The 25,978-nt window shown below is 36.1% G+C and overlaps 1 protein-coding gene across 34 annotated transcripts in view; it reads right to left on the minus strand.

Annotated features, from left to right (window-relative positions):
• The window catches only part of OXR1 (oxidation resistance 1), a 484,621-nt gene that overhangs the window by 59,383 nt on the left and 399,260 nt on the right, over positions 1-25,978 (minus strand). For all 34 annotated transcript variants that reach the window (XR_013528162.1, XR_013528164.1, XR_013528163.1 and 31 more), the window contains 3 exons: positions 16,495-16,577; positions 7,140-7,247; positions 6,083-6,196 (listed from right to left, as the gene is read on the minus strand). Coding sequence is in view for 31 of the 34 variants with exons in the window: in XM_078353359.1 (XP_078209485.1) it covers positions 6,083-6,196; positions 7,140-7,247; positions 16,495-16,577 (305 nt within the window). In the remaining 3 variants the exon portion in view is untranslated. The remainder of the gene's footprint in view (positions 1-6,082; positions 6,197-7,139; positions 7,248-16,494; positions 16,578-25,978) is intronic.

Consider the following 25,978-nt stretch of genomic DNA (forward strand, 5'->3'; position numbering starts at 1 on the left):
TACTTTGATATTCCTAATTAAAATTGTTTTAATTTCTTGCATGTCTGCTACTACTTGTAATTAATGTCTATTTTCAGGTACACAGTCATACAACTTCAAGATGCCAACTAATTACATGACTATCATAAGTTTTTTAAAACAAGTTTTCACAACATTTTACAAATATTCACAAGCTCCCCAAAACTCTATGAGAAATTAACTTCACCCTCTGACACATTTATAAGTGAAGAAAATTCACTAAATATCTCTTAAAAAATCTTACTTAACTAGAGTTAGAAAGTCTTCTAAATTTCCCCTTTTCTTCAAAGATAAAAAATATAAAATTCTTTAATATAAAGAAAATTCTATAATATAAATTCTAAAATTCTAATTTTATGAGGCAATGTTAGGGGTTGACTGTCTCCCCCAAAACGATATGCTAAAGTCCTAATCTGCAGTATCTCAGAATGTGACCTTATTTGAAGAGGATTTTTCAGATGTAATTATTAATTTAAGCTAAGGTCATACACGAGTAGGGTGGGCCCTTAATCTGATATGAGGTCTCTTCCTTATATAAAGAAGAGACCACCTTGTAAAACATACATACAGGAAAAAGATGGCCATGTCACAAGCAAGGTAGAAAGTAATGATATATTTACAAGATAAGGAATACCAATGATATCTGGCAAACACCAGCTAGAAGAGGCAAGAAACAGTTCTCCTCTACAGGTTTCAAATGGAGAATGGGCGTACCAACAGTCTGATTTCAGACTTCCAGCCTCCAGAACTGTATGATAATAAATTTCTGTTGTAACCCAACCAGTTTGTCACCCTTTGTTATGAGAATACAAAGAAACTAACATAGGCAATTAATAATTTTTAAGTTAACAGTAGAACAAAATATTAAAAAGTCTAATCTTAAATATTTTGAGTAGAGGAGAAAAAGGAAATGCATGGCTTTTTTTCACCTTTTCATCCTTTTAAACATTTCTAATTTATCTCCTATATTTTTATTTTTGCTTTGGCCAAGCAAACATTTCATGCATTACTTCCACACAGTTTACTACAAATTTTCGAGTTCCTACAAATTGTGACACATATATTTTAATTGTCTCAGTTACAGAGTACCTGCACTTGCTAGTAGTCATCATTTCATTACTTAGGCAGTACAAAAAGTAGTTAAGAACACAACACAGAATCTGAACCTTGACTGCCAGGTTTTGAATCTCAGTTCTACCACTTATTAACCATGTGACCCTGTGTAAATTACTTATTCTTTTCTCTATGCCTTACTTTCCTCATTTCTAAAATACAGACTGTGATTATTGTACCTACCTCATGGGGTTATTTAAAAATTAAAGTTACAAAGTAATTAAAGTGTCATTTTAAAGTTTAATTAAAATTATAAAACGAAGAGAGTAAATACATAGTAAGCACTCTTTAAGTAAAAAAATAAATAGCCACTGTAGCAGTATAATCACAGCGTATCCTTAAAAAAGATATAATATGCCTACATTCTATTGCTATTTTATATTTTTTTCCTCTTTCCTCCTTTAGGACTTCCTGCGCCATCCCCAGAATCTCTTAATAGTATTTTTTTTCAAAATTATATTGTCTTATAACCATGTGTATTCAATTGTTATTAATATTCTACTTTTATCATACTTTAGACTGATTATTCTATTGTGAAGTGTTTTATCGTAAAGAGAATATGACTATCTACATATCCCACCCCTCAATAGTGCATATTAATATAAATATAAGTACTTTAAAATAATTTGCTTTCTATATTATTTATTTTAAAATTCTTCCTCTGAACATCATCCTAAATATATCACATTAGCAATTTTAACCTAAAATGGCATTAGCATAACGGGTCGACTTAAGGTACAAAGGAGAAAAACCAAGGGAGTACAAAACAAAAGAGGGTTTCTATATTTATTTTTAAAATGAGAGATTTAAAGAATCTTAGGAAGACAATAGTGCAAAGTGGTAGCTATTACTATACACACTTTTTTAATGATTAAATACTGCTTAACTCTTTGGGTCCAATTATTTATTGAGCAAGAGTAGTGTTTCTGAGTTATCACTTTCCGGCTATAAAGTAGTAACAAAAAATATGGGCTCTGAACCGAGCCTGTCTGGGTTAGAATCCCAGCTCAGCTACTAGCTGAGTGACCTTAGACACAAAATAGTTAAATTCTCTTCCTCAGTTTCCTCCTCTATAAAATGGATATAGTTATTGGTCAGGTACTAGAAAAAACAAATGGCACATCAAAATGAGCTTTTTTTTTTTGAAACAGAGCCTTGCTCTGTAGCCCAGGTTGAAGGGCAGTGGCACAGCTCACTGCAAACTCTGCCTCCCGGGTTCAAGTGATTCTCCCACTTTAGCCTCCTGAGTAGCTGGAATTAAGGCGCCCACCACCACCACACCTGGCTAATTTTTATATTTTTAGTAGAGGCAGGGTTTCACCATGTTGGCCAGGATAGTCTTGAACTCTGACCTCAAGTGATCTGCCTGTCTCAGCCTCCCAAAGTGCTGGGATTACTGGTGTAAGACACCATGTTTGGTGGAAACTGAGTTAAGAGGATTTAATTATGAACTATTCACAAAGGTACACATGATGTACAAAAACCTAGGGTAAATAATAACAGAAGACTTATACCTAAAGAGGTAAGAGGGAGAAACAAATGTCTAAATTTAGAGAAAGTTCAATGGAAAGGGCTGACAAAAGATGCGATGAGATGCTGAAGAATGTGTTCACTCTGGGGTAACCTTGTAGGAGAATAAATAATCCCCCATCTTATTCTCTCTTCCCTTTCCTCTTATCTTCTGCAACTGCTTTAGAAAGACCAACTTCAACAGAAGCAAAAGGGCAAGAGAGAGTCCACTGATGTAGTCTACCACCCAAAGGACAATATAGAATATAGAGTAAGTCTGGAGGGGCAAACACAGACAGCCAGGCCAAGTGACTACCTCATAAATTTGAGGTCAGGAATAAATGATAATACTTTTAAAGTGCTCTGAATTATACCAGTTGCAATAGTAAATTTTAGCTGTTTTTATGATTTTTACCAATACTTTGGTTCTAGGTCCTTTTATGTTTCTTCTTCTATATATGAAGAAAAACGTGAAAAAGAAACAAAAAATTGTTTTACCATCGAAATTCCCAAAAGACAATATTTTTAAGTGAAGACAAATTATTCAAAAAAAAACTATTGAAAGTCGTTATGCTGACAAAGCCAGGAATATATGCTTAGCCACACAGTAAACCACTACTGAGCTGGACATTCAAAAATTCATCAGTGGTTGTTGGAAATATAAACTGATAATTTCTGGTAAAAACATATAATAACAATACTAATAGACATCATTTTAATTAATGTAATGAAAACATAAATTATATCTAAACAACATAATATCCTTACTTCTAAAGAATTTATATAGCACGGGAGACATAAAACCCAATAATTATAATATAGAGGTATAGGCACTTGAGATATGCAGGGAGTCATAGAAATATTCTTGGATCTTGGTAATAAATATAATTCTCATTTAAAAAAAATAGAACTAAAATTTACAAAATCACTTTTGTAAGAATTATTTCTAACTATTGCCCATAATCTCTTTGATGGCAGGTAAAGACTATTATTCTGTGTAAAGGGAAGTTCACAAACTCTTTTTTTTAAAAATTATTTTATATTTCATTACTTTTTAGGGAGCTGATAATGTTTGGTTACAGGAATAAGTTCTTTATTGGTGATTTCTGAGATTTTGGTGCACTCATCACCTGAAGAGTGTACACTGTACCCAATATTTAATCTTTCATCTCTCACCCTGCTCCCACCCTTTCCCCAAAGTTCACTGTATCATTCTTATGCCTTTGCATCTTTATAGCTTAGCTCCCACTTATGAGTAAGTACATCGATGTTTAGTTTTCCATTCTTGAGTTACTTCACTTACAACAGTAGTCTCCAATTCCATCCAGGTTGCTGTGAAAGCCATTATTTCATTCCTTTTTAAGGCTAAGTATTATTTCATAGTATTTATATATACAACCTTTTCTTTATCCACTTGTTGACTGACGGACATTAGGGCTAGTTCCATATTTTTGCAATTGCAAATCGTTCTGCTATAAATATGCATGTGTAAGTGTCTTTCGTACAATGACTTATTTTCCTCTGGGTAGATACTTAGTAGTGAAATTGCTGGATCAAACAGTAGATGTACTTTTAGTTCTTTAAGGAATCTCTTACCTCTTTTTTTGATCTATCCCAGGGACAAAGAATTTACTCATGTCACTGGTCAAATTAGAGGAAGTTTTTTGGTCCATCTTTGAAGGTAGCTAAGTCACTGAGGATTAAAATATCATTCACATAACTTTATTCTCTCCATCTCTTTCAGTCAAATGGCAAAAGTAAGAAGGAACACATTTTCACATAGGTTGAGGCCTAGCCTTGTTGTTCCCTTAAGTTTCAACATTTTCTTTTCTTTAATCTCATACCTTCCAAGAAAGCCAACAGACAGGCAGATATGAGTTAAAGTCGAGGAATAGGAAGTGATCCCACAGGTTTCTAGTCAGGCATGATGCTACAGCCTAGATTTTCATAATTCTGCTTTAGGGTTTGAAAAACAGGCTCAGTTAACCTATGGCCACATAGTTACTTTGTCATTGCCTCTTATGAGTACATCTCTTTCTAAGTCCCATGGGGAAATGGCATAGCTAAGTATAAAAAGGTATTCTGTGTCATTTGGTAAGTAATACCTACCATTAAAACCACACTTCAATTCTTATCAATGATGAAAACAAATGTAATATATTCCTTTCATGTGACTGTATTCTAAAGTACAAAATTGCTGTATTTACATAAATAAGATATCCAAGAAATAAATGAATAAGACCTCATTTTTCTCTCTCTTATACACACACACATGCAGAAAATAATTCCTGGTCAAGAGGAAAAATAGTTATCAATATTATCATGTAATTTATTCCATGAAAAAAGTGGTACACTAGAGCTTAGAAGTAATTGTAGGCAAAGTAACATTAAAAATTTGTTTTGTTGGGGGCCGAGGCGGGTGGATCATGAGGTCAAGAGATCGAGACCATCCTGGTCAACATGGTGAAACCCCGTCTCTAATAAAAATACAAAAAAAAATTAGCTGGGCATGGTGGCGCGTGCCTGTAATCCCAGCTACCCAGGAGGCTGAGGCTGCAGTGAGCCGAGATCGCGCCATTGCACTCCAGCCTGGGTAACAAGAGCAAAACTCCATCTCAAAAATAAATAAATAAATAAATAATTTGTTTTGTATTAGTTTGCTTACCATCTGGTATCTTAAGCTTTGAGTGCAAATTGAGGCAAAGAAAAGGCTGTATCCTCAAGTCAAGAGAACAACACAGAAGAATCTCCCACAGGAATCTAGCCATTTAATGAAGAAGTAGTCTTTTACATGTAAACATTAGTTGTTATAAAAACAGAAAATTATGATTAGCATTAACAGTTAATTTATATAAAAAGGCAAAGAAATATATAATTCCTTTCAGAAGATTTTAATCAAAATTATTAAATAAAGTTTAGTTCCCTGAAATTCATTTGTAAAATGTAACTTATTAGAACACTCATTCCTTAGAAATGCCAGATAAATTAATCTACTATGTTAATTCTTGGATGACAAAGATGATAAATTATTTTTTTAAAGGCAGTGTGTCAAAAATAAACTCAAGAGTTCTGAGTACTATATAAATACTTATTTATTTATAAATGAAATAAACAGCAAATTGGACATGAACTTCCTCTATTGTGATAACATCATGTTTGCTGTGTAAGACTCCTTTGTAAGTTAAATTATACACGTTCTTTATAAAATAAGAGTTGATGAGTATTGTTGGACCACCACCACCACCTACAAAAATAGGTCAATTTAAACTATATAGTTTCATAAGAATGTCTTAGTTTTAAAGCTGAGATTTACAAACTTAAGCAACAAATAAAAAGGAAATATTTCATTCTAACCATAGTCAAAGTGGAATGAAAAAAACATGATGGTCAATGTGGAAGTGAGATTTCTTCATAGTCATCTTTGCAAAGCAGAGATACTTACAGTGGTCTTATCAAATTCAGCCTCAGATGATGTTGGTGACAAAGGACTTATGGGGCTTAAAGATGGAGAGCTCTCAACACTGGAGACATATTCAGGATCAGGAACATATAGAACCTGTAAGAAAACATTCACACAAAGATTTAGTTAAACGGAAGTGTTAATAATCAGATGGTGTTCTATAGACAAGAACTATTAACAGTGAACTTGTTCTATAAGTAAGTACTGTTAACAATGATCAATTAAATGGGAAAACAAAAATTTTCGAATTATAAGAATATAAGAACATTTTTAAGAAAGAACATTTAAAATAAACTTAGACACACTTGATAATATATACTGCTGAAATAGTGTGGAGAAACATTTTCATATACTATAGGTGATACTCCTGAAGGACAAGTTGGCAATAGCTAGCAAAATTTAAACTGCACATATCCTCTGATATAGTAACTTTACTTCTAAGAATTCACCAGATATGTACATGCATGTTTACTACAGCAGTACTAACCTTAGCAAAAGAATAGAAAAGTCTAACGCTTATTGTGACTAACTAAACAAGTATGATGTATCGATACAATGCAATACTATGCATGTGTAAAAAAGTTTGAACTACAGCTGTGATTAAATAGAACATTTTCCAAGAATCAAAGCTACATTAAAACACAACAACAACAAAAATAGGCTAGATTATTCTTGGAAGAAATGCAAACTGGCAACTGGTTGCTTCTGGAAAGGAAATTAAAAGTTTGGATGGAAGGATGCCTTACTTTGACAAAGGCTGGAATTTTTTATCATATGCATATATTGCTCTAAATATTTTTAAAAAGCTCTTTATAATAATACTTAAAAAGAAAGAGTTACAATTATTTTCAGTAAGTATTAAAATAGAAACTCATACAGACATAAAACAGTTAACTTTCTCTTATGGCCAATATAATTCGTTAAAAGCACATATAAAATTATTCTCAAATTTTCTGTTTTAACTATAGTACCATGAATACTTTCTGCCTTTCTATTTATTGTTTCTAAACATCAGCACATTAAAAAAAAAAGATATTACCTGTCCAGTAACAACTGCTCGGGAGAATAACTTATTTAATTGAACAAGTTCATTAGGTGTTGTATCAAACTTCAGAGCTATGCTATTTAGCGAATCCCTTGATTCAACCTGTTTTAAAGAAAAAATAAATTATTTTAATGATGAAAACTGAAAAACTAAACTCACATATTTAATGAGCATTAGTACATCTAGGGACCAACTTACATTTGATTAACAACTGGTACTATCATCTTTGAAAATAACTGTCAAGAAAAACTGTGTTTTGTTAACAAATGATCTCAATCTATTATGATACAGAGCATAGGCTTTATGACAATACATTTACATGTAGGTCTCTACTTCAAGTAATTTCAAAATATAAACATAATTTAAAAATCAAAAACATTATTTTCATTTTACAAAGGTATTAAAATAATACACTATTCCTTTGAATCATTTCTAAAATATATGCAACTTTCAGCAATATGCTAATTTTCATTTTAGCAAAGTACACCTGTATTAAACTCAAAATGCTACTTTAATAATCTTTATGCATATATTCTGCTACTGCACTTATATAAATTAGAAAAATATTTGAACCAAAGTTGAACAATTTAGTTCTGATTCACATACTTTCATGATCATATGTATAGCAATTATAAATATTGAGATTTTACCAATTAACCTAAAGGAAAATGTCATTTGGTCAATATAATATAACTACTTAGACTTTCCATTACACAAGGCATTAAGAGTGCTCTGAAGAAAACACAACCAAGTGCAACTAAAATGGTTTTAGTGCACAAGGAATTTACAATTTAGTTGGAAAATAAGAAAAGGTTATGTAAAAGATGAAGAACAATTTAAAATGGAACAACGAATGTAATAGAAGTTTTGAGTATGAATAAAAGCACCATGTAATCCAAATTTTCCAGAAAAGACTTTATAGAAATGATTTAAAGCTGGGTCTTGAAGAAGTGGTGGGAATTTGAGAAGTAGAGAGAAAAGAATGAACTTTCAAAGTGCAGATAACAGGACTGACAGTTAAGAGACAGAAAACTATAAAACATATTTGTGGGGGACTGTTCTCTTCCTCCCAAACCATCCAGAGTAGACTCATGAAGTACAGATTTTTAGGAAGGTGATTAAATGGAAGATAGGTCTCTAAAAAGGATAGAGTTAAAGAGGCATTTACATGGTAGCTAATGCCTGTGATTCCAGCATTTTGGGAGGTCAAGGCAGGTGGACTGCTTGAGCCCAAGAGTCCAAGACCAACCTAGGCAACATGGCAAAACCCCACCTTGACAAAAAATAAAAAAAATTAGCAGGGCGTTACGTTGCATGCCTGTAGCCCTAGCTACTCAAGAGGCTGAGGTGGGAGGAACACTTGAGCCTGGTAAGTTGAGGCTGCAGTGAGCTGTAACAGCACCACTGCACTCCAGCCTGGGTGACAAAACAAGATCCTGTCTCCAAAAAAAAAGGCATTTAGAATTAGATTATGGAAGACTCTGAAAGTCAGGAAAAGCAGGTGTGTGTGTATGTAAAACAATAATATACATATTTTCCTTAATGGCTTTATAAAACCAAATTTATGCCAAATATTTAGGTTAATATAATAATAATCTAGTGCTGCCTACTTCCTTCTATGCAAACTTCCCCATCTACACAATGCACTGATATAAAACATATGTTATTGAGATAATATACATAAAAGCTCTCTGTAAACAAATAATGTTTTGCAGTAACATCTGTAAAATTACCAAGTACTTTCCTATTAATAATCACACATTTTATTTTCACACTGATTCTATTAAATGAGATGATAAAGGTAACAAAACAGGCCAAGCAGCATCTCACATTAGTGGCATCAGGGCTAGAATTAATAGAACAAGAAAGAGAATGGATGCAGAAAAACAAATACAATACTAATGCAGTAGATAAGGTTTACAGTAATAAAAATGTAAAGAAATAAATTAAGGTATAAGATTTCAACTAAGATTCAAGAGAAGACATTCATGGATTAAATGGAGTTGTAGTGATAGCAGTAGCCATAGATCAGGGAAGCAAATGTGAATGAACAAACTGATGCTGACTCTAAAGACTGCAACCTGAATGAATAACAAAATGAAAGAAAATGAAAATGAGAAAATCAGGCATTATGGAATGATGGGGGAAGAAGAATTGGTAAGAGGTTTGCCATAATTAATTTAATATAAAGTGATAATAGGAAATGCAAGCAACTAGAAAGGTAGGAATAGATAAAAAGTTTGGGTCTCAGTGCACATAGTTTATGAAGTTCTTAAGCTCTCCAAGTAATAGAATGTCAACAGAAAAGCTAAAAAAAAACAAGGGACCACTCACATGTGGAATTAAGAGGAGGCAAACACCCAGCAAAAGAGACAAAAGATACAATCAAAATAATAACAAGGGCAATGAAGCATAATGATAGCAAAATATATTACAATTAGTTTCAAGAATAAATTAGAGTTCTGGAAAAAGAAAACAGAGAAAGGAGGAGAAAATGCCATTGAAGACAATTACCAAGAATTTTTGCAGAATTTAAGGGTGGCAAGATTTCTTAGACTGAAGAAACACAATAAGCATAATAAAAACATGTTTCAATCTAGATTTCTCATATTGGCACTGCAGAATTGTAAAAATGAAGAAATTTTAAAGGTTATCTATTAAAAAACTTATTTGAACTTATTTTCTCAATTATGCAGATAAGGTACAAACACAAGTAATTTGAGTTTATAATATGCTATGAGATTATCTTGATAATAGTAAATTTATTCCATCCTAAATTATCTGATGCCTAACCTTTTAAAAATATTTAAAATCTTGTCTGGGCATGGTGGCTCACGCCTATAATCCCAGCACTTTGGGAGGCTGAGGCAGTGGATCACCTGAAGTCAGGAGTTCGAGACCACCCTAACCAACATGGAGAAACTCCATCTCCATTAAAATACAAAAATTAGCCAGGCATGGTGGTGCACATCTGTAGTCCCAGCTCCTCAGGAGGCTAAGGCAGGAGAATTGCTTGAACCCGGGGGAGTGGAGGTTGCAGTGAGCCGAGATTGTGCCACTGCACTCCAGCCTGGATGACAAAACGAGACTCCATATTAAAAACAAAAAAAATTAAAATCTCAAACTGTCCATTATATATTAATAGTATATTGAAATAGAGTATAACTCAGAAAATTCATAATTTGTTCAATTTTAAAGATGCATGGAAAATAACCAAGATTCAAACCAAGACTGGATGGTTTCATAATGACACAAATGCTAAATTAATGCTTAAAATTGCTATTCTCAATACAGTTATATGAGAAAAACACAAAATAATAACGAAATTAAGCTCATTTAAAAGTGCTTTATGGCTGGGTACACTGGCTCACGCCTGTAATCCCAGCACTTTGGGAGGCCAAGTGGGCAGATCATGAGGTCAGGAGTTCGAGGCCTGGCAATATGGTGAAACCCCATCTCTACCAAAAATACAAAAGTTAGCCAAGTGTGATCGCACACGACTGTAGTCCCAGATACTCAGGAGGTTGAGGCAGAAGAATTGCTTGAACATGGGAGGCAGAGGTTGCAGTGAGCTGAGACTGCATCACTACACTCCAGCCTAGGTAACAGGGCAAGACTCTGTCTGAAAAAAAACAAAAGTGCTTTACAACATTTAACATTATCTAAATAAACAATCTTTACATTCAATCAAATAGGCAGCATATCATACACCAAAGCTGATTTCTCACTTCAGTTTCCCAGAGTAAACAGAAATGTGAAAAGCTAGCTGACTGCAGGGAGATTTGAGGTTCATTTCAAGAATACAAAAAGAAAAGCTCAATTTTCATAGTGAAGGCAGTTAGCTATAAATAAATACAAATGATTTAACGTGGGAGGTTATACTGGAGGATATACATCAACTTGCCTTTTAAGTATCCCATCTGCCATTATCATTATCATAAGCACTGCTGGGAAAATAATGAAGATCATATTTCTAAAAAGATAAATATTTTCCTAAAAGCCTAACCTAACAAAAATTATTGGCCCATATGAACTCTCTCAGTAAATTATCACCTATACTAATATAAATTTTCTAGAATAACTACCTTTGTATCTGAGTCAAATTTATCTTTAAAGAAAAAAATCCTAAAATACAACTAAGAACTTAAGTATTATTATTAATAAAAGTTATCCAAAGTATAATACATATTTTTAAAAATAAGGCAATTAACAATGCTCATCTTATTTATAGTGTAAACAGAGAATGTCTTAAAGAAGACTCTTACATAAGATCCAAGATCGCCAATTAGGAGCAGCTCAGGATTGCAGCTGCCAGTGAAAGTGCAGAGGGTGAGTGGACACCACATTTCCAGATGGATTTTTATTGACCACAGACTAGGAGATTCCAAGGCAAAGGAGCCCCACAGGTTGCCAGCGTGGCTGTTTCAATACAAAATACACTGGTCTGGGTGCCCCTTTAGCTGGTGATTGGAGCTCCAGGAAGGCAGAGTGGCCCATTCATCTGATTAAAAAGGGGACTGAAACAGAGAGCCAGGCCAGGAGACTCCTGGGATAAAAAGCACCACAAATCTTAATGCCGCTGTTTCAGCTGTTTCAGTGGGTCGTCGCGTGGGAAATCACACAGATCCTGGTGACTTTTCAACAGGCAACTGGAACACCTGGGAGAGAGTCCACTGTTCAACTAAAAAAAAAAAAAAGGCTCTGAGGCAGGGAGCCAGGTGATCAGCCACGGCTGGTCCCACCCCCACAAAAAAAAAAACAGCAATTAGAAATGCTTTGGGTTGAGAGTTTTACAGCAAGCACAGCTGAACCTGGGACAGTCCAGCACTGTGGGGGAGGAGCGTCCGCATAACCGAGGTACTCAACCACTACAGAGGTAGTCCGCCATTGCTGAGGCAGCCCGCCATTGCTGAGGCAACCCGCCATTACAGAGAGAGTCTGCCATAACAGAGATGGGCCACCACTGCCAAGGCAGTTCTAACTACACCCATATAAACAGGACTGCAGGGAAGTTCACATGGCAGCTGGGCGGAGCCCATTGCAGCTTAGCAAAGCCTCTGTACGCAGACAGTGACTAGGCTGCCTCCTTTCTGGGCAGGGCAGCCCTGAAGAAAAGGCAGCAGCTCAACAGAAACTCATAAATAAAGCCCTAACTCCCCGGACAAAACACCTGGGGAAAAAAAGGGGTTGAGTTCTGCTGCAGTAGACTTAAATGTACATGCCCAGTAACTCTGAATGAACAACAGAGCTCACAGCTCAGCACTTGAGCTCCTATAAAGGACAGACTGTCTCCTCAAGTAGCCCCCTGACCCCCATATACCCAAAGAGTCACCTCATAAAGGAGAGATCAGACTGACATTTGGCGGGTATGCTTCTGGGACAAAGATAGCAGAAGAAGAAACTGGTAGCAACCCTTACTGTTCTGCAGCTGCTGCAAGTGATCCCTAGGCAAGAAGGGTCTGGAGTGGACCTCAGCAGTCCTACAGCAGAAGAGCCAGACTATTAGAAAGAAAACTAAGAAACAGAAATAACTTCAGCATCAACAAACCGGACGTCCACTCAGAGACCCAATCTGAAAGTCAGAAACTACAAAGATGACAGGTGGATAAATCCACAAAGATGGGAAGAAACCAGCGCAAAAAGGATGAAAACGCCCGAAACCAGAAGACCTCTCCTCCTACAAGGGATCACAACTCCTCACCAGAAAGAGAACAAGGCTGGATGGAGAATGAGTGTGATGAAATGACAGAATCAGGCTTCAGAAGGTGGGAAATAAGAAACTTCTGTGAACCAAAAGCACATGTTCTAACCAATGCAAAGAAACTAAGAACCTTGAAAAAAGGTTTGATAAAATGCTAACAAGAATGGACAACTTAGAGAGGAATATAAGTGAATTGATGGAGCTGAAAAACACAAACTTTGCGAAGCATGCACTAGTTTCAACAGCCGAATTCACCAAGCAGAAGAAAGGATATCAGAGGTCGAAGATCAACTCAATGAAATAAAACGAGAAGGCGAGATTAGAGAAAAAAGGGTAAAAAGCAATGAATGAAGTCTCCAAGAAATATGGAACTATGTGAAAAGACCTAATCTACATTTGATAGGTGTACCTGAATATGACGAAGGGAATGAATCCAAGCTGGAAAATACTCTTCAGGATATTATCCAGGAAAACTTCCCCAACCTAGCAAGGCAGGCTAATATTCAAGTCCGAGAAATACAGAGAACACCACAAAGATATTCCTCAAGAAGAGCAACCCCAAGGCACCTAATTGTCAGATTCACCAGGGTTGAAATGAAGGAGAAAATGCCAAGGGCAGCCAGGCAGAAAGGTTGGGTTACCCACAAAGGGAAGCCCATCAGACTCACAGCAGATGTCTCAGCAGAAACCCTACAAGCAGAAGAGAGTGAGGGCCAATATTCAACATCCTTAAAGAAAAGAACTTTCAACCCAGAATTTCATATCCTGCCAAACTAAGCTTCATAAGTGAAGGAAAGATAAAATCCTTTGTGAACAAGCAAGTACTCAGAGATTTCATCACCACCAGGCCTGCTTTACAAGAGCACCTAAAAGAGGCACTATACATAGAAAGGAACAACCAGTACCAGCCACTCCAAAAACATACCATATGGTAAAGAGCATCAACACAATGAAGAATCTGCATCAACTAATGGGCAAAACAGCGAGCTAGCATCAAAATGGCAGGATCAAATTCACACATAACAATATTAACCTTAAATGTAAATGGACTAAATGCCCCAATCAAAAGACACAGACTGGCAAATTGGATAAAAAGCCAAAACCCATTGGTGTGCTGTATCCAGGAAACCCATCTCATGTGCAAGGATACACAAAGGCTCAAGGATGGAGGAAAATTTACCAAGCAAATGGGGAGCAAAAGAAAAGCAGGACTTGCAATTCTCATCTCTGATAAAATAGACTTTAAAGCAACAAAGATCAAAAGAGACAAAGAAGGACATTACATAATGGTAAAGGATTGATACAACAAGAAGAGCTAATGATCCTAAATATATACGGACCCAATACAGGAGCACCCAGATACATAAGGCAAGTTCCTAATGACTTACAAAGAGACGTAGACTCCCACACAATAATGCTGGGAGACTTTAACACCCCTTTGTAATATTAGACAGATCAACCCGACAGAAAACTAACAAGGATATCCAGGACTTGAACTCAGACCTGGAACAAGCAAACCTAATAGACATTTACAGAACTCTCCACCCCAAATACACAGAACATACATTCTTCTCAGGACCACATCACACCTACTCTAAAATTGACCACAAAATTGGAAGTAAATCACTCCTCAGCAAATGCAAAAGAACAGAAATCATAACAAACAGTCTCTCAGACCACAGCGCAATCAAGTTAGAACTCAGAATTCAGAAACTAACTCAGAACTGCACAGCTTCATGGAAACTGAACAACTGGCTCTTGAATGTTGACTGGATAAACAATGAAAGGAAGGCAGAAATAAAGATGATCTTCGAAACCAATGAGAATGAAGACACAACATACCAGAATCTCTGGGACACATTTAAAGCAGTCTCTAGAGGAAAATACAGAGCAATAAGTGCCCACATAAGAAGCAAGGAGAGATCTAAAATTGACACCCTATCGTCAAAATTGAAAGAGCTAGAGGAGCAAGATCAAAAAAACTCAAAACCTAGCAGAAGACAAGAAATAACTAAGATCACAGCAGAACTGAAGGAGATAGAGACACAAAAAAACCCTTCAAAAACATCAATAAATCCAGGAGATGGTTTTTCAAAAAGATCAATGAAATAGACCACTAGCCAGATTGATAAAAAAGAAAAGAGAGAATAACCAAATAGATGCAATAAAAAATGACAAAGGGGATATAACCACAGATTCCACAGAAATTTAAACCATCATCAGAGATTATTACAAACAATTCTATGCACATAAACTAGTAAACCTGGAAGAAATGGATAAATTCCTGGACACTTGCCTCCTCCCAAGCCTAAACCAAGAAGAAGTTGAATCTCTGAATAGACCAATAACAAGGTCTGAAGTTGAGGCAGCAATTAAGAAGAGCCTAACACCCAAAAAAAGCCCAGGTCCAGATGGATTCACAGCCGAATTTTACCAGACATACATAGAGGAGCTGGTACTATTCCTTCTGAAACGATTCCAAATAATCCAAAAAGAGGGAATCCTTCCCAAATCATTTTATGAGACCAACATCATCCTGAAACAAAAACTCGGCAGAGACTGAACAAGAAAAGAAAACTTCAAGCCAATATCCATGATGAACATAGGTGCAAAAATCTTCAATAAAATACTGGCAAGCTGACTGCAACAGCACATCAAAAAGCTTATCTACCATGATCAAATAGGATTCATCCAGGGGATGCAAGGTTGGTTCAACATACGCAAGTCTATAAACGTAATTCACCACATCAACAGAACCAAAGACAAAAACCACATGATTATCTCAATTAATGCAGAGAAGGCCTTTGACAAAATTCAACAGCGCTTTATGCTAAAACCCCTCAATAAACTCGGTATTGATGGAACGTATCTCAAAATAATAAAAGCTATTTATGACAAACCAACAGCCAGTATCATAGTGAATGGGCAAAAACTGGAAGCATTCCCTTTGAAATCTGGCACTAGACAAGGATGTCCTCTCTCACCACTCCTATTCAACGCAGTACTGGAAGTTCTAGCCAGAGTAATCAGGCAAGAAAAAGAAACAAAGCTTATTCAAATCCCATTACTGGGTATATATCCAAAGGATTATAAATTGTTCTACTATAAGGACACATGCACAAGAATGTTCATTGCAGCACAGTTTACAATAGCAAAGACCTGGAACCAACCCAAATGCCCATTAATGATAGACTGGATAGGGAAAATGTGGCACATATACACCATGGAATATTATGCAGCCATCAAAAAGTATGAGTTCGTGTCCTTTGCAGGGACATGGATGAACCTGGAAACCATCATTCTCAGCAAACTGACACAAGAACAGAAAAGTAAACACCACATGTTCTCACTCATAGGTGGATGTTAAGCAATGAGAACACATGGACACAGGGAGAGGAGCACTACACAGTGGGGTTTATTGGGGGGAATAGGGGAGGGACAGTAGGGAGTGGGGAGTTGGCGAGAGATAGCATGGGGAGAAATGACAGATATAGGTGAAGGGGAGGAAGGCAGCAAATCACACTGCCATGTGTGTACCTATGCAAAAATCCTGCATGTTCTTCACATGTACCCTAAAACATAAAATACAATTAAAAAAAAAGAAAACTCTTACAAAGAAAAATGCTTTTTCAAAAGCAAATAACTTACAGTATATTCAATAGTCCCTTTAGGTTTCTGAAAAGACATTCGTCTCCCATCTTTCTTGTCTAAGGTCTTCTTTTGGCCAGTGTCTGGAAAAAAAAGGCAAAATTCCTATTAAATTCATCTTCCTTTCAGAGTAATGTCAAGAACTGCTGAATAGAGCTCTATCGGCAGACGTCTAATTTACTAGTAATATAACATACTTCCTGGGATTCTCTGCTGTACATACTTCCTGGGATTCTCTGCTGTAAAAAACAAGCTACTGTCAAAAAATGGAACTGGGCTGGGCGCGGTGGCTCACACCTGTAATTCCAGCACTTTGGGAGGCTGAGGCGGGTGGATCATGAGGTCAAGAGATCGAGAGCATCCTGGTTAACATGGTAAAACCCCGTCTCTACTAAAAATACAAAAAATTAGCTGGGCATGGTGGTGTGTGCCTGTAATCCCAGTTACTCAGGAGGCTGAGGCAGGAGAATTGCCTGAACCCAGGAGGCGGAGGTTGTGGTGAGCCAAGATCGCGCCATTGCACTCCAGCCTGGGTAACGAGTGAAATTCTGTCTCCCCGCCCCCCAAAAAAAGGAACTGTACTTCCAACTTGTTTGCTTTAGGAACTGACTAGCATGAACCACTAGAATAACTGCAAGCCAATGCAAAAAAGGAAATCATTATAAACTAAATTACACACCATTTATTGCAACATATTTAACCTGATTATAATTTCAAGATATATTACAGTATTTTTAAAATACGTATTTCGAGATATATGGTATTAATTTTAGCCAAATAAGAAAATGTTAGTTCTCATAGGAAAAAATTTCTCTATAAGTCATAAGAGAAAACAGTCTTCTCTATAGAATTATTAACTTTCTTATTAACATGCCATAAGGTAAATCAAGGTGTACTTTCATATATAAACATATGTTTGCAGATTTAATTTCAGATTAACTGTCATTATTAATATTTTTCATTCACTTATCAAGACTTCCCTTGATCATTTCATTATTATAAAGATTAAGGAAACTGTTTCACTTTAAATTTTTCATTGGTGTTAACCTTCTCATCTACACTACACTGAATTGATAAAATAACACTTCTACCTACACATAAAAGTTATTAAAATGAAAATCTCTAAAAAACTAAATGAATCACAAAATTAGATAGTAAACATAGAAAAATGCTATGTTGACCCTCAAATTTTTCCAAAATTAAAAACTATATATAGTTTTCAAGGAAAATTTAGTTCAACCTAAGACCATATAATGTAGAAAATATCTATTTCATTGTTCTTCCTCTATTTAAACTTAAATTACATTTTGACCATATAAGAGATTATGTTGACCTAATTATATCAGCTGTTGGGTAAATGGTTCTAAAGAAGCACTGATAAATAATAATATCAAAATGCTCAAAAAGGCCAGTTACTTCTGCAATGCTTTTAAAAACTATCCTAAAACCTTCCTGATCACCCAGCTAACTCAAGTCTCTGTTACTAGTCCATCGCATCTTTATGTCTCCTTCACAGCATCTAGTACAGTGTTAATATTTGTGTTTTAAATCTCTTCCACTAAATTGTAACCTCCAAAACACTGCCTTCATTCCACAAAGCCTCCTCAGTGTCTAACAAGGGGCCTGACACATGGCAAGCATCTAATAATGTTCTGAAGCAACTACTTGAACTGTACCTTGAACTACCAAAATTATTATAAACTGTCATTAATTTTTCATAAAGAAAAGAAACAATTATGGTTCATCCATTACAACTGTAGGAAAAAAAGTATGTAGAAATACAAACACACAAAAACATGTACACATTCTACTTTTGTATCCTAAATATTTAAAGAATTCTTAAAAACTTAAGAGAAAAAAATGCGAGTGAAAATATGGGCAAAAGATATGATTAGACAATTCATAAGAGGATGTAAAAATGGACTTAAACATATAAAAATATTCAATCTCACTGACAACAAGTGATACGCAAATTGAAACTATACTGAAATATCATTTCGCACCTGTCAGACCAAAAGAAGTTTGGTCACATACAGTTTGACAGCAGTAAAAGAGATATTCTTCTACATTCCTGATGACAATGTGATATGGTACAGTTTTTATGAAGAAGATTATTTTTGCTTATTGGACTTTTCTAATTCTTCTACATTGAAGAGTTCATACATAAATTTTCTTCTCTAATGAGAAAATAAAAACATTAAAAGTATTTTAAGATAAAATAAATTTGAATGTACTTATTTTTAAAATACATTCAAATTTACTGTAATAAATTTTAGGTTATTTATAAGTTTTAAATAATTTTTAAGTGATTTTTAAAAATATCAGACAGAACCAAAAACACTCCTCATTTTGCAATTTAAACTTCTCAAGCAATGTAATACACAATTACAGATTACTTTTAACTAATAATACACCATTCCTTAATTAATTTTAGGAGTAACCCTTAGTTTGTATTTACTTTGCCTAATAGTTTTTCAATTTGTTTCATAACATCTCAAGAGTTCATTAAACATGTTTGTAAGTTAGCAATTGCTCTACAATTTTCTAGAGCTCACCACAGAATGCAGTTCAGAGCAGGAAAACTAACATATCAACTTTCTACAGCTTAAAGTTTGAAAAACAAATGGGAAATATTATCTTTACTAATTAAAAATTATATAATAATTATATATTATAAAAATAGTTCTAAATTTTAATAATATTAAAATGTTTATACACAGATATAAATACCAAAGCACATACAACTAGCTATTTATTTTTTTCCATCAATATGAAAATACAATCAAATAATCAAACATTTGAGAGTAGGTAGAGAAAAAGGCCAGGTCACCTTAAAAGAGAAGTCCATCAGACTGACTGCAGACTTCTCAGCTGAAACCCTACAAGCCAGAAGAGACTGAGAGCCAAAATTCAACATTCTTAAAGAAAAAAACTCCAACCCAGAATTTCACATCTGGCCAAACTAAGCTATACAAGAGAAGGAGAAATAAAATCCTTTTCATAACAGCAAACGCTGAGGATACTGGTTACCACCAGACCTGTCTTAAAAGAGCCCTAAAATATGTACAGGAAACACCATTACCAGCCACTATAAAAACACAATGAAGTACCCAGACCAGTGACATTATAAAGCAGTTACACACAAAAGTCTGTAAAATAACCAGCTAACATCATGACAGTATCAAATCCACACATAACAATACTAACCTTAAATGTAAGTGGGCTAAATGTCCCAATGAAAAGACTCTAGTGGGAAGCTGGATAAGGAATCAAGAACATTGGTATGCTGTCTTCAAGAGATTCATCTCACATGCAATGAAACACATAGGCTCAAAATAAATGTATGCACAAAAATCTACCAAGCAAATGGAAAACAGAAAAAAGCTGGGATTGCAATTCTAGTTTCTGACAAAACTAGGATTGAAATCTAGTTTTAAGCCAAGACTTGAAACCAACAAAGATCAAAAAAGACCAAGAAAGTCATTCCATAATTGTAAAGCATTCTAAGAAAGATCTAACTACTAGATATACATGCACACAAAACAGGAGCACTCAGATCAGTAAAGCAAGTTCTTACAGACCTATAAAAAGACTTATATTCTCAAACAATAATATTGGGAGACTTTAGCACCCCACTGACAATATTAGATCACTGAGACAGAAAATTAACAAAGATATTCAGGTCCAGAGCTCAGCATTGGATTAAATGGATGTGATCTCTACAGAATTCTCCACCCAGAAACAACAGAATATACATCATCACATGGCACATACTCTAAAACTGATCACATATTCAGAAGTAAAACACTCCTCCACAATGCAAAAGAACTAAAATCATAATAAACAGTCTCTCAGACCACAGCACAATCAAAGTAGAAAAACTAAGACATTCACTCAAAACCATATATTTACATAGAGATTGAGTAACTTGCTCCTGAATGACTTTTGTGTAAATAATGAAATTAAGGCAGAAATAAAGTTCTTTCCAATTAATAAGAACAAAGATAGAACATACCAGAATCTCAGGGACACAGTTGGCTGGGGGCAGTGGCTCACGCCTGTAATTCCAGCACTTTGGGAGGCTGAGATGGGTGGATCACCCGAGGTTGGGAGTTCGAGACCAGACTGACCAACATGGAGAAACCCAGTCTCTACTAAAAATACAGAATTAGGTGCATGCCTGCAATCTAAACGACTAGGAAGGCTGAGGAAGAAGAATTGCTTGAACCCAGGAGGCAGAGGTTGTGGTGAGCTGAGGTCATGTCATTGTACTCTAGCCTGAGCAACAAAAGTGAAACTCAGTCTCAAAAAAAAAAAATGTAGTAAATGTCTCATATATGCTTGAAAATAATGTATACTCTGCACTGCAGGGGTTAGTGTTTTATATATGTGTATGCATACATGCACACATATTTATCTATGTCCATGAGATCAAGTCTTGTGTTGGTCAAATTACGTTTGTTTGTGTTTATTTTCTTTTGTCTGATTATTCTGTTACCAATGGAGGTTTTAAAAATCTCTCACTCTAATTGTGGCTTACTTGTTTCCTAGCAGCTCTCCCTATGTTACTTTTTATAAATTGGGACCATTTTATTAGGTTCAAACAAATTGAAAATTGTTATATCTTCCTGAAAAATTGAACTTTTTCTCACAATACTATTTCCCCTAAAGTATGCTTTGTCTAATATTAATGTACCAATTTTCTTTTCATGAGTCTCTGCTTTTTCTTTTTATTCTCAATATTGCTGTATCCTTATGTATTAGTCTGTTCTCACACTTCTATAAAGAACTGCTTAATATTGGGTAATACAGAAAGGAAAGAGATTTAATCGACTCACAGTTCCACATGGCTGGGGAGGCCTCAGGTTAAGAATTACAGCAGAAGGCAAAGGGGAAGCAAGACACCTCCTTCACAAGGCAGCATGAACTCAGGAGGAACTACCAAACACTCATAAAACCATCAGATCTCATGAGAACTCACTATCAGGAGAACAGCATTAGGGAAACCATACCCATGATCCAATTACCTCCAACTGGTCTCTCCATTGACACATGGAGATTATGGGGATTATAATTCAATATGAGATTTGGGTGGGGACACAAAGTCAAACCATATCATTCTGTCCATGGACCCTAACAAATTTCATTTCCCTTTCATATTTCAAAACTAATCAAGCCTTCCCAACACTCCCCCAAAGTCTTAATTCATTCCAGCACTAACCCAAAAGTCCAAGTCCAAAGTCTTATCTGAGACAAGTCAAGTTCCTTCCACCTATGCGCCTGTAAAATCAAAAGCAAGTTATTTACTTCCAAGACACAATGCGGGTACTGACTGGGTAAATGTTCCTGTTCCAAATGGCAGAAATTAGCCAAACCAAAGGGGCTACAGGTCCCATGCAAGTCTAAAATCTGGTGGGGCAGTCATTAAAGTTCCAAAATAATCTCCTTTGACTCCATGTCTCATATCCAGGTCATGCTGATACAAGAGGTGAGCTCCCATGGTCTTGGGCAGTTCCACTCCTGTGGCTTGGTAGGGTACAGCCCCCCTCCCAGCTGTTTTGACTGGCTGACATTGAGTGTCTACAACTTTTCCAGGTGCACAGTGCAAGCTGTCAGTGGACTTACCATTCTGATGTCTGGAGGATGGTGGACCTCTTCTCACAGCTCAACTGGGCAGTGCCCCAGGGAAACTGTGTGTGGGGTCTCTGACTCCACATTTCCCTTTCACACTGCCCTAGGAGAGGTTCTTCTATAAGGGCTCCATCCCTATGGCAAACTTCTGCCTGGACATCCAGGCTTTCCATACAGCCTCTGAAATCTAAGCAGAGGTTCTTGTCCCAAACCTCAACTTTTGAATTCTGTGCACCCACAGGCCCACCAACACGGCTTAGGGCTTGTGTCCTCTAAAGCAATGGCCTGGACTGTACATTGGTCCTTTTTAGCCAAAGCTGAGATACAGGGCTCTGAGTCCTGAGACTGCACAAAGCAGCAATGCCCTGGGTCCAGCCCATAAAACCTGTTTTTCCTCTTAAGTCTTCAGGACTGTGATGGGAGGGGAAGCCACAAAGGTCTCTGACATGCCCTGAAGCCATTTTGCCCATTGTCATGGTGATTAACATTCGGCTCCTTATTACTTAAGCAAATATCTGAAGCTGGCTTGAATTTCCCCTCAGAAATGGGTTTTTCTTTTCCATTATATTGCCAGGATGCAAATTTTCCAAACTTTTTGGCTCTGCTTCCCTTTTAAACGTAAGTTTCAGTTCCAAACCATCTCTTTGTGAATGCATAAAACCAAATGATTTTAAGGTCACCCAGGTCACCTCTTTGAACACTTTGCTGCTTAGTAATGTCTTAAATCATCTAAAATACCCCAAATCATCTAAAATACCCTAAATCATCTCTCTCATGTTCTACAGATCTCTAGGGCAGGAGCAAAATGCTGCCAGTCTCTTTGCTAAAGCATAGCAAGAGCCACCTTTATTCCAGTTCCCAACAAGTTCCTCCACTCCATCTGAGACCATCTGAGCCTGGACTTCATTGTTAATATCACTATTGGCAATTTGATCAAAGCCACTGAACACGTCTCTAGGAAGTTCCAAACTTTCCCACATCTTCTTGTCTTCATCTGAGCCCTCCAAACTGTTCCAACCTCTTCTGGTTACCCAGTTCCAAAGTCACTTCCACATTTTTGGGTATCTTTATAGCAATACCCAACTCTCTGCAGTTCCAATTTACCGGATTAGTTCATTCTCACACTGCTATAAAGAATTGCCCAAGACTGGGTAATTTCAAAAGGAAAGAGGTTTAATTGACTAACTGTTCTACATGGTTGGGGAGGCCTCAGGAAACTTACAATCATAACAGAAAGCAAAGAGAGAAGCAAGGCACCTTCTTTACAAGGTGGCAGGAAGGAGAATAAATGCAGGAGGAACTACCAAACACTTATAAAACCATCAGATCTCATGAGACCTCACTATCACAAGAACAGCATGGGGGAAACTGCTTTCCATGATCCAATTACCTCCAACTGGTCTCTCCCTTGATATGTACATGTTACAGGGATTTTAATCCAAGATGAGATTTGAGTGGGGACACAAAGCCTAACCATATCACGTTATGTTTCTGACGTGTATCTAAGCAGGTCCTTTTTATTTATTTGTTCTTTTTTTTTTTTTTTTTAGATGGAGTCTCGCTTTGTTGCCCAGGCTGGAGTATAGTGGTGTGATAGTGGCTCACTGCAACCTCAACCTCCCGGGTTCAAGCGATTCTCCTGACTCAGCTTCCTGAGTAGCTGGGACTACAGGTGCATGCCACCACACCCGGATACACACACACACACACACACACACACACACATGCACATATGTATAAATTTTTTTTTTCATTTTTAGTAGAGACAGGGTTTTACCATATTGGTTGGGCTGGTCTTTAATTCCTGACCTCAAGTGCTCCATCCACCTCAGCTTCCCAATGTGCTGGAATTACAGACGTGAGCCACTATGCCTAGCCCATTTGAGCCACTATGCCTAGCCCTGGGATTTCACCATTGTTCTATTTTCTGTTTGTCTATCCGTTCTTTTAGACTTCTCTCCTTTGTTGCTTTCCCTCAATTCAGTTTTATTAAGTCTTTTTCTCCCCCACTCATCTGAAAATTATATATTATTTTTAACATTCTTTTAGTGGCCATCCCAGGGATAAAAAGTCTAAGTTATGGACTTCTCACAGCCTAATATTCTGGGAATATTATCCCAGGGATAAAAAGTCTAAGTTATGGACTTCTCACAGCCTAATATTCAGTATTCTGAGAAGAGGTACTTTTATCCTCTTCCCAGAAAATGCAAGGATGTTAAAAATTGTGTGTGCCACTGCCAAGATATATGCAACACTTTTATACTTTAAATACATGTATATGTATTTTAAAAAATCATAAGACATTATTTTTAAGATAGTCAACATTCATTTAGTTTTGCCCTCATTATTTATTATTATTGCATCTCTGGAAAATTTCACAGGCCACAGAATTATAGGTGGCAGGTACATTAATATTTTAAATTTTTAAGTTCCCAGTTTTTTAGTTTTTACTATGTTTGTTGAGAAATCCATGTCCATCTTAATGCTGTATGATTGAAAGTAGAAAGACTATTTTTTTCTGATTGTTTTAAACTTTTTTTTTTTGGTCTTAGGTGTGGTTTCCACTAGAGATTGACAGGAATGCTTAAATCTGAATTTAAGTTTTTCAGTTTTGACATTTTCAGCCATTCTCTCTCTCTCTCTCTCGTTTTTTTAATGAGACAGAGTCTTACTCTATTATCCAGGCTGGAATGCAGTGGCACAATTTTGGCTCATTGCAACCTCCACCTCCTGGGTTCAAGCAATTCTTGTGCCTCAGCTTCCAGAATAGCTGGGACTACAGGCACATACCACCATGCCTGGCTAATTTTTATAGTTTTAGTAGAGCTGGGATTTCACCATGTTGGCCAGCCATTCCCTCTTTAAAAAATGCTTTTGTCCATTCTCTCCCCCATCCACTTTAGGAATTCACATGTATATGTACATGTTTATATTAGAACTTCTCACTGTATCCCGTATTAAACTTACCTTCTCCTATATTTTCCTTTCTTTCCTCTGTTTACTCTGGACATTGTCTTCTGACTTACCTTTCAGTTAAGGAATTCTTTCCTCTGTGGTGTCTAATTTGCTACTAAATCCATCCACAAAGGTCCTAATTTGGGGGATTATATTTTTCAGTTTTAGAATATCTATTTTTCTTTTTCATAGTTTGTATCTTTCTACAAAATTCTTAATTGGGTCAAAATTCTCAACATAGCTATTTTAAATTTGATAACTACAATATCTAGAATTACTGTGGGTCTTTCTATTCTCTGTTGTGTCACATAACTTGTCATGTGCCTATATTTTGTGTGAAGACAAAACTTGTAAAATTGTCTGGACATGTAGAAATTGATAATTCTCCAGAGAGAATTAATGTTTGCTTCTGTTAAGTGCCTGAGGACACTAATAATACCAGATTTTATTAATTTATAGAAATTTTGATAATTTGAAGCTGAAATATCTTCCTAGGAAAGCCTAGCTACTTCAATTTATCTTTCTCCCTAAAGTACAACATTTTGGGGTCCAAAGTGAGAAGAGATGACTAGGGCCACAATCCCCTGTGATAGGCCTTGCACTCTGGCCCAATCCCGTTATACATACAGCCTGTCAAATGCACCTTTTGGTCTCTCAGTTCCTGTTTCAGGAATCAACACATCCCCCAGGAAAAAAAAAAAAACAATCTCAAATTAGAGATCTCCCTCCTTAGAACTCTGTCCTCATTCAGATCCTATCCTACTGATACCACTTTGCTTTCTGATACACTTAATAAAATGTGTTTGCTTTTTGTCCAGCTTTTTAAATTGTTCTCAACAGGATGGTCTGCATTACCTACCTTGCTATTACAAGACTCAGAAGTCTTTGAAGCAGAGAA

The sequence above is a fragment of the Callithrix jacchus genome, chromosome 16 (genome assembly GCF_049354715.1).
Source record: "Callithrix jacchus isolate 240 chromosome 16, calJac240_pri, whole genome shotgun sequence".
Classification (NCBI taxonomy): Eukaryota; Metazoa; Chordata; class Mammalia; order Primates; family Cebidae; genus Callithrix; species Callithrix jacchus.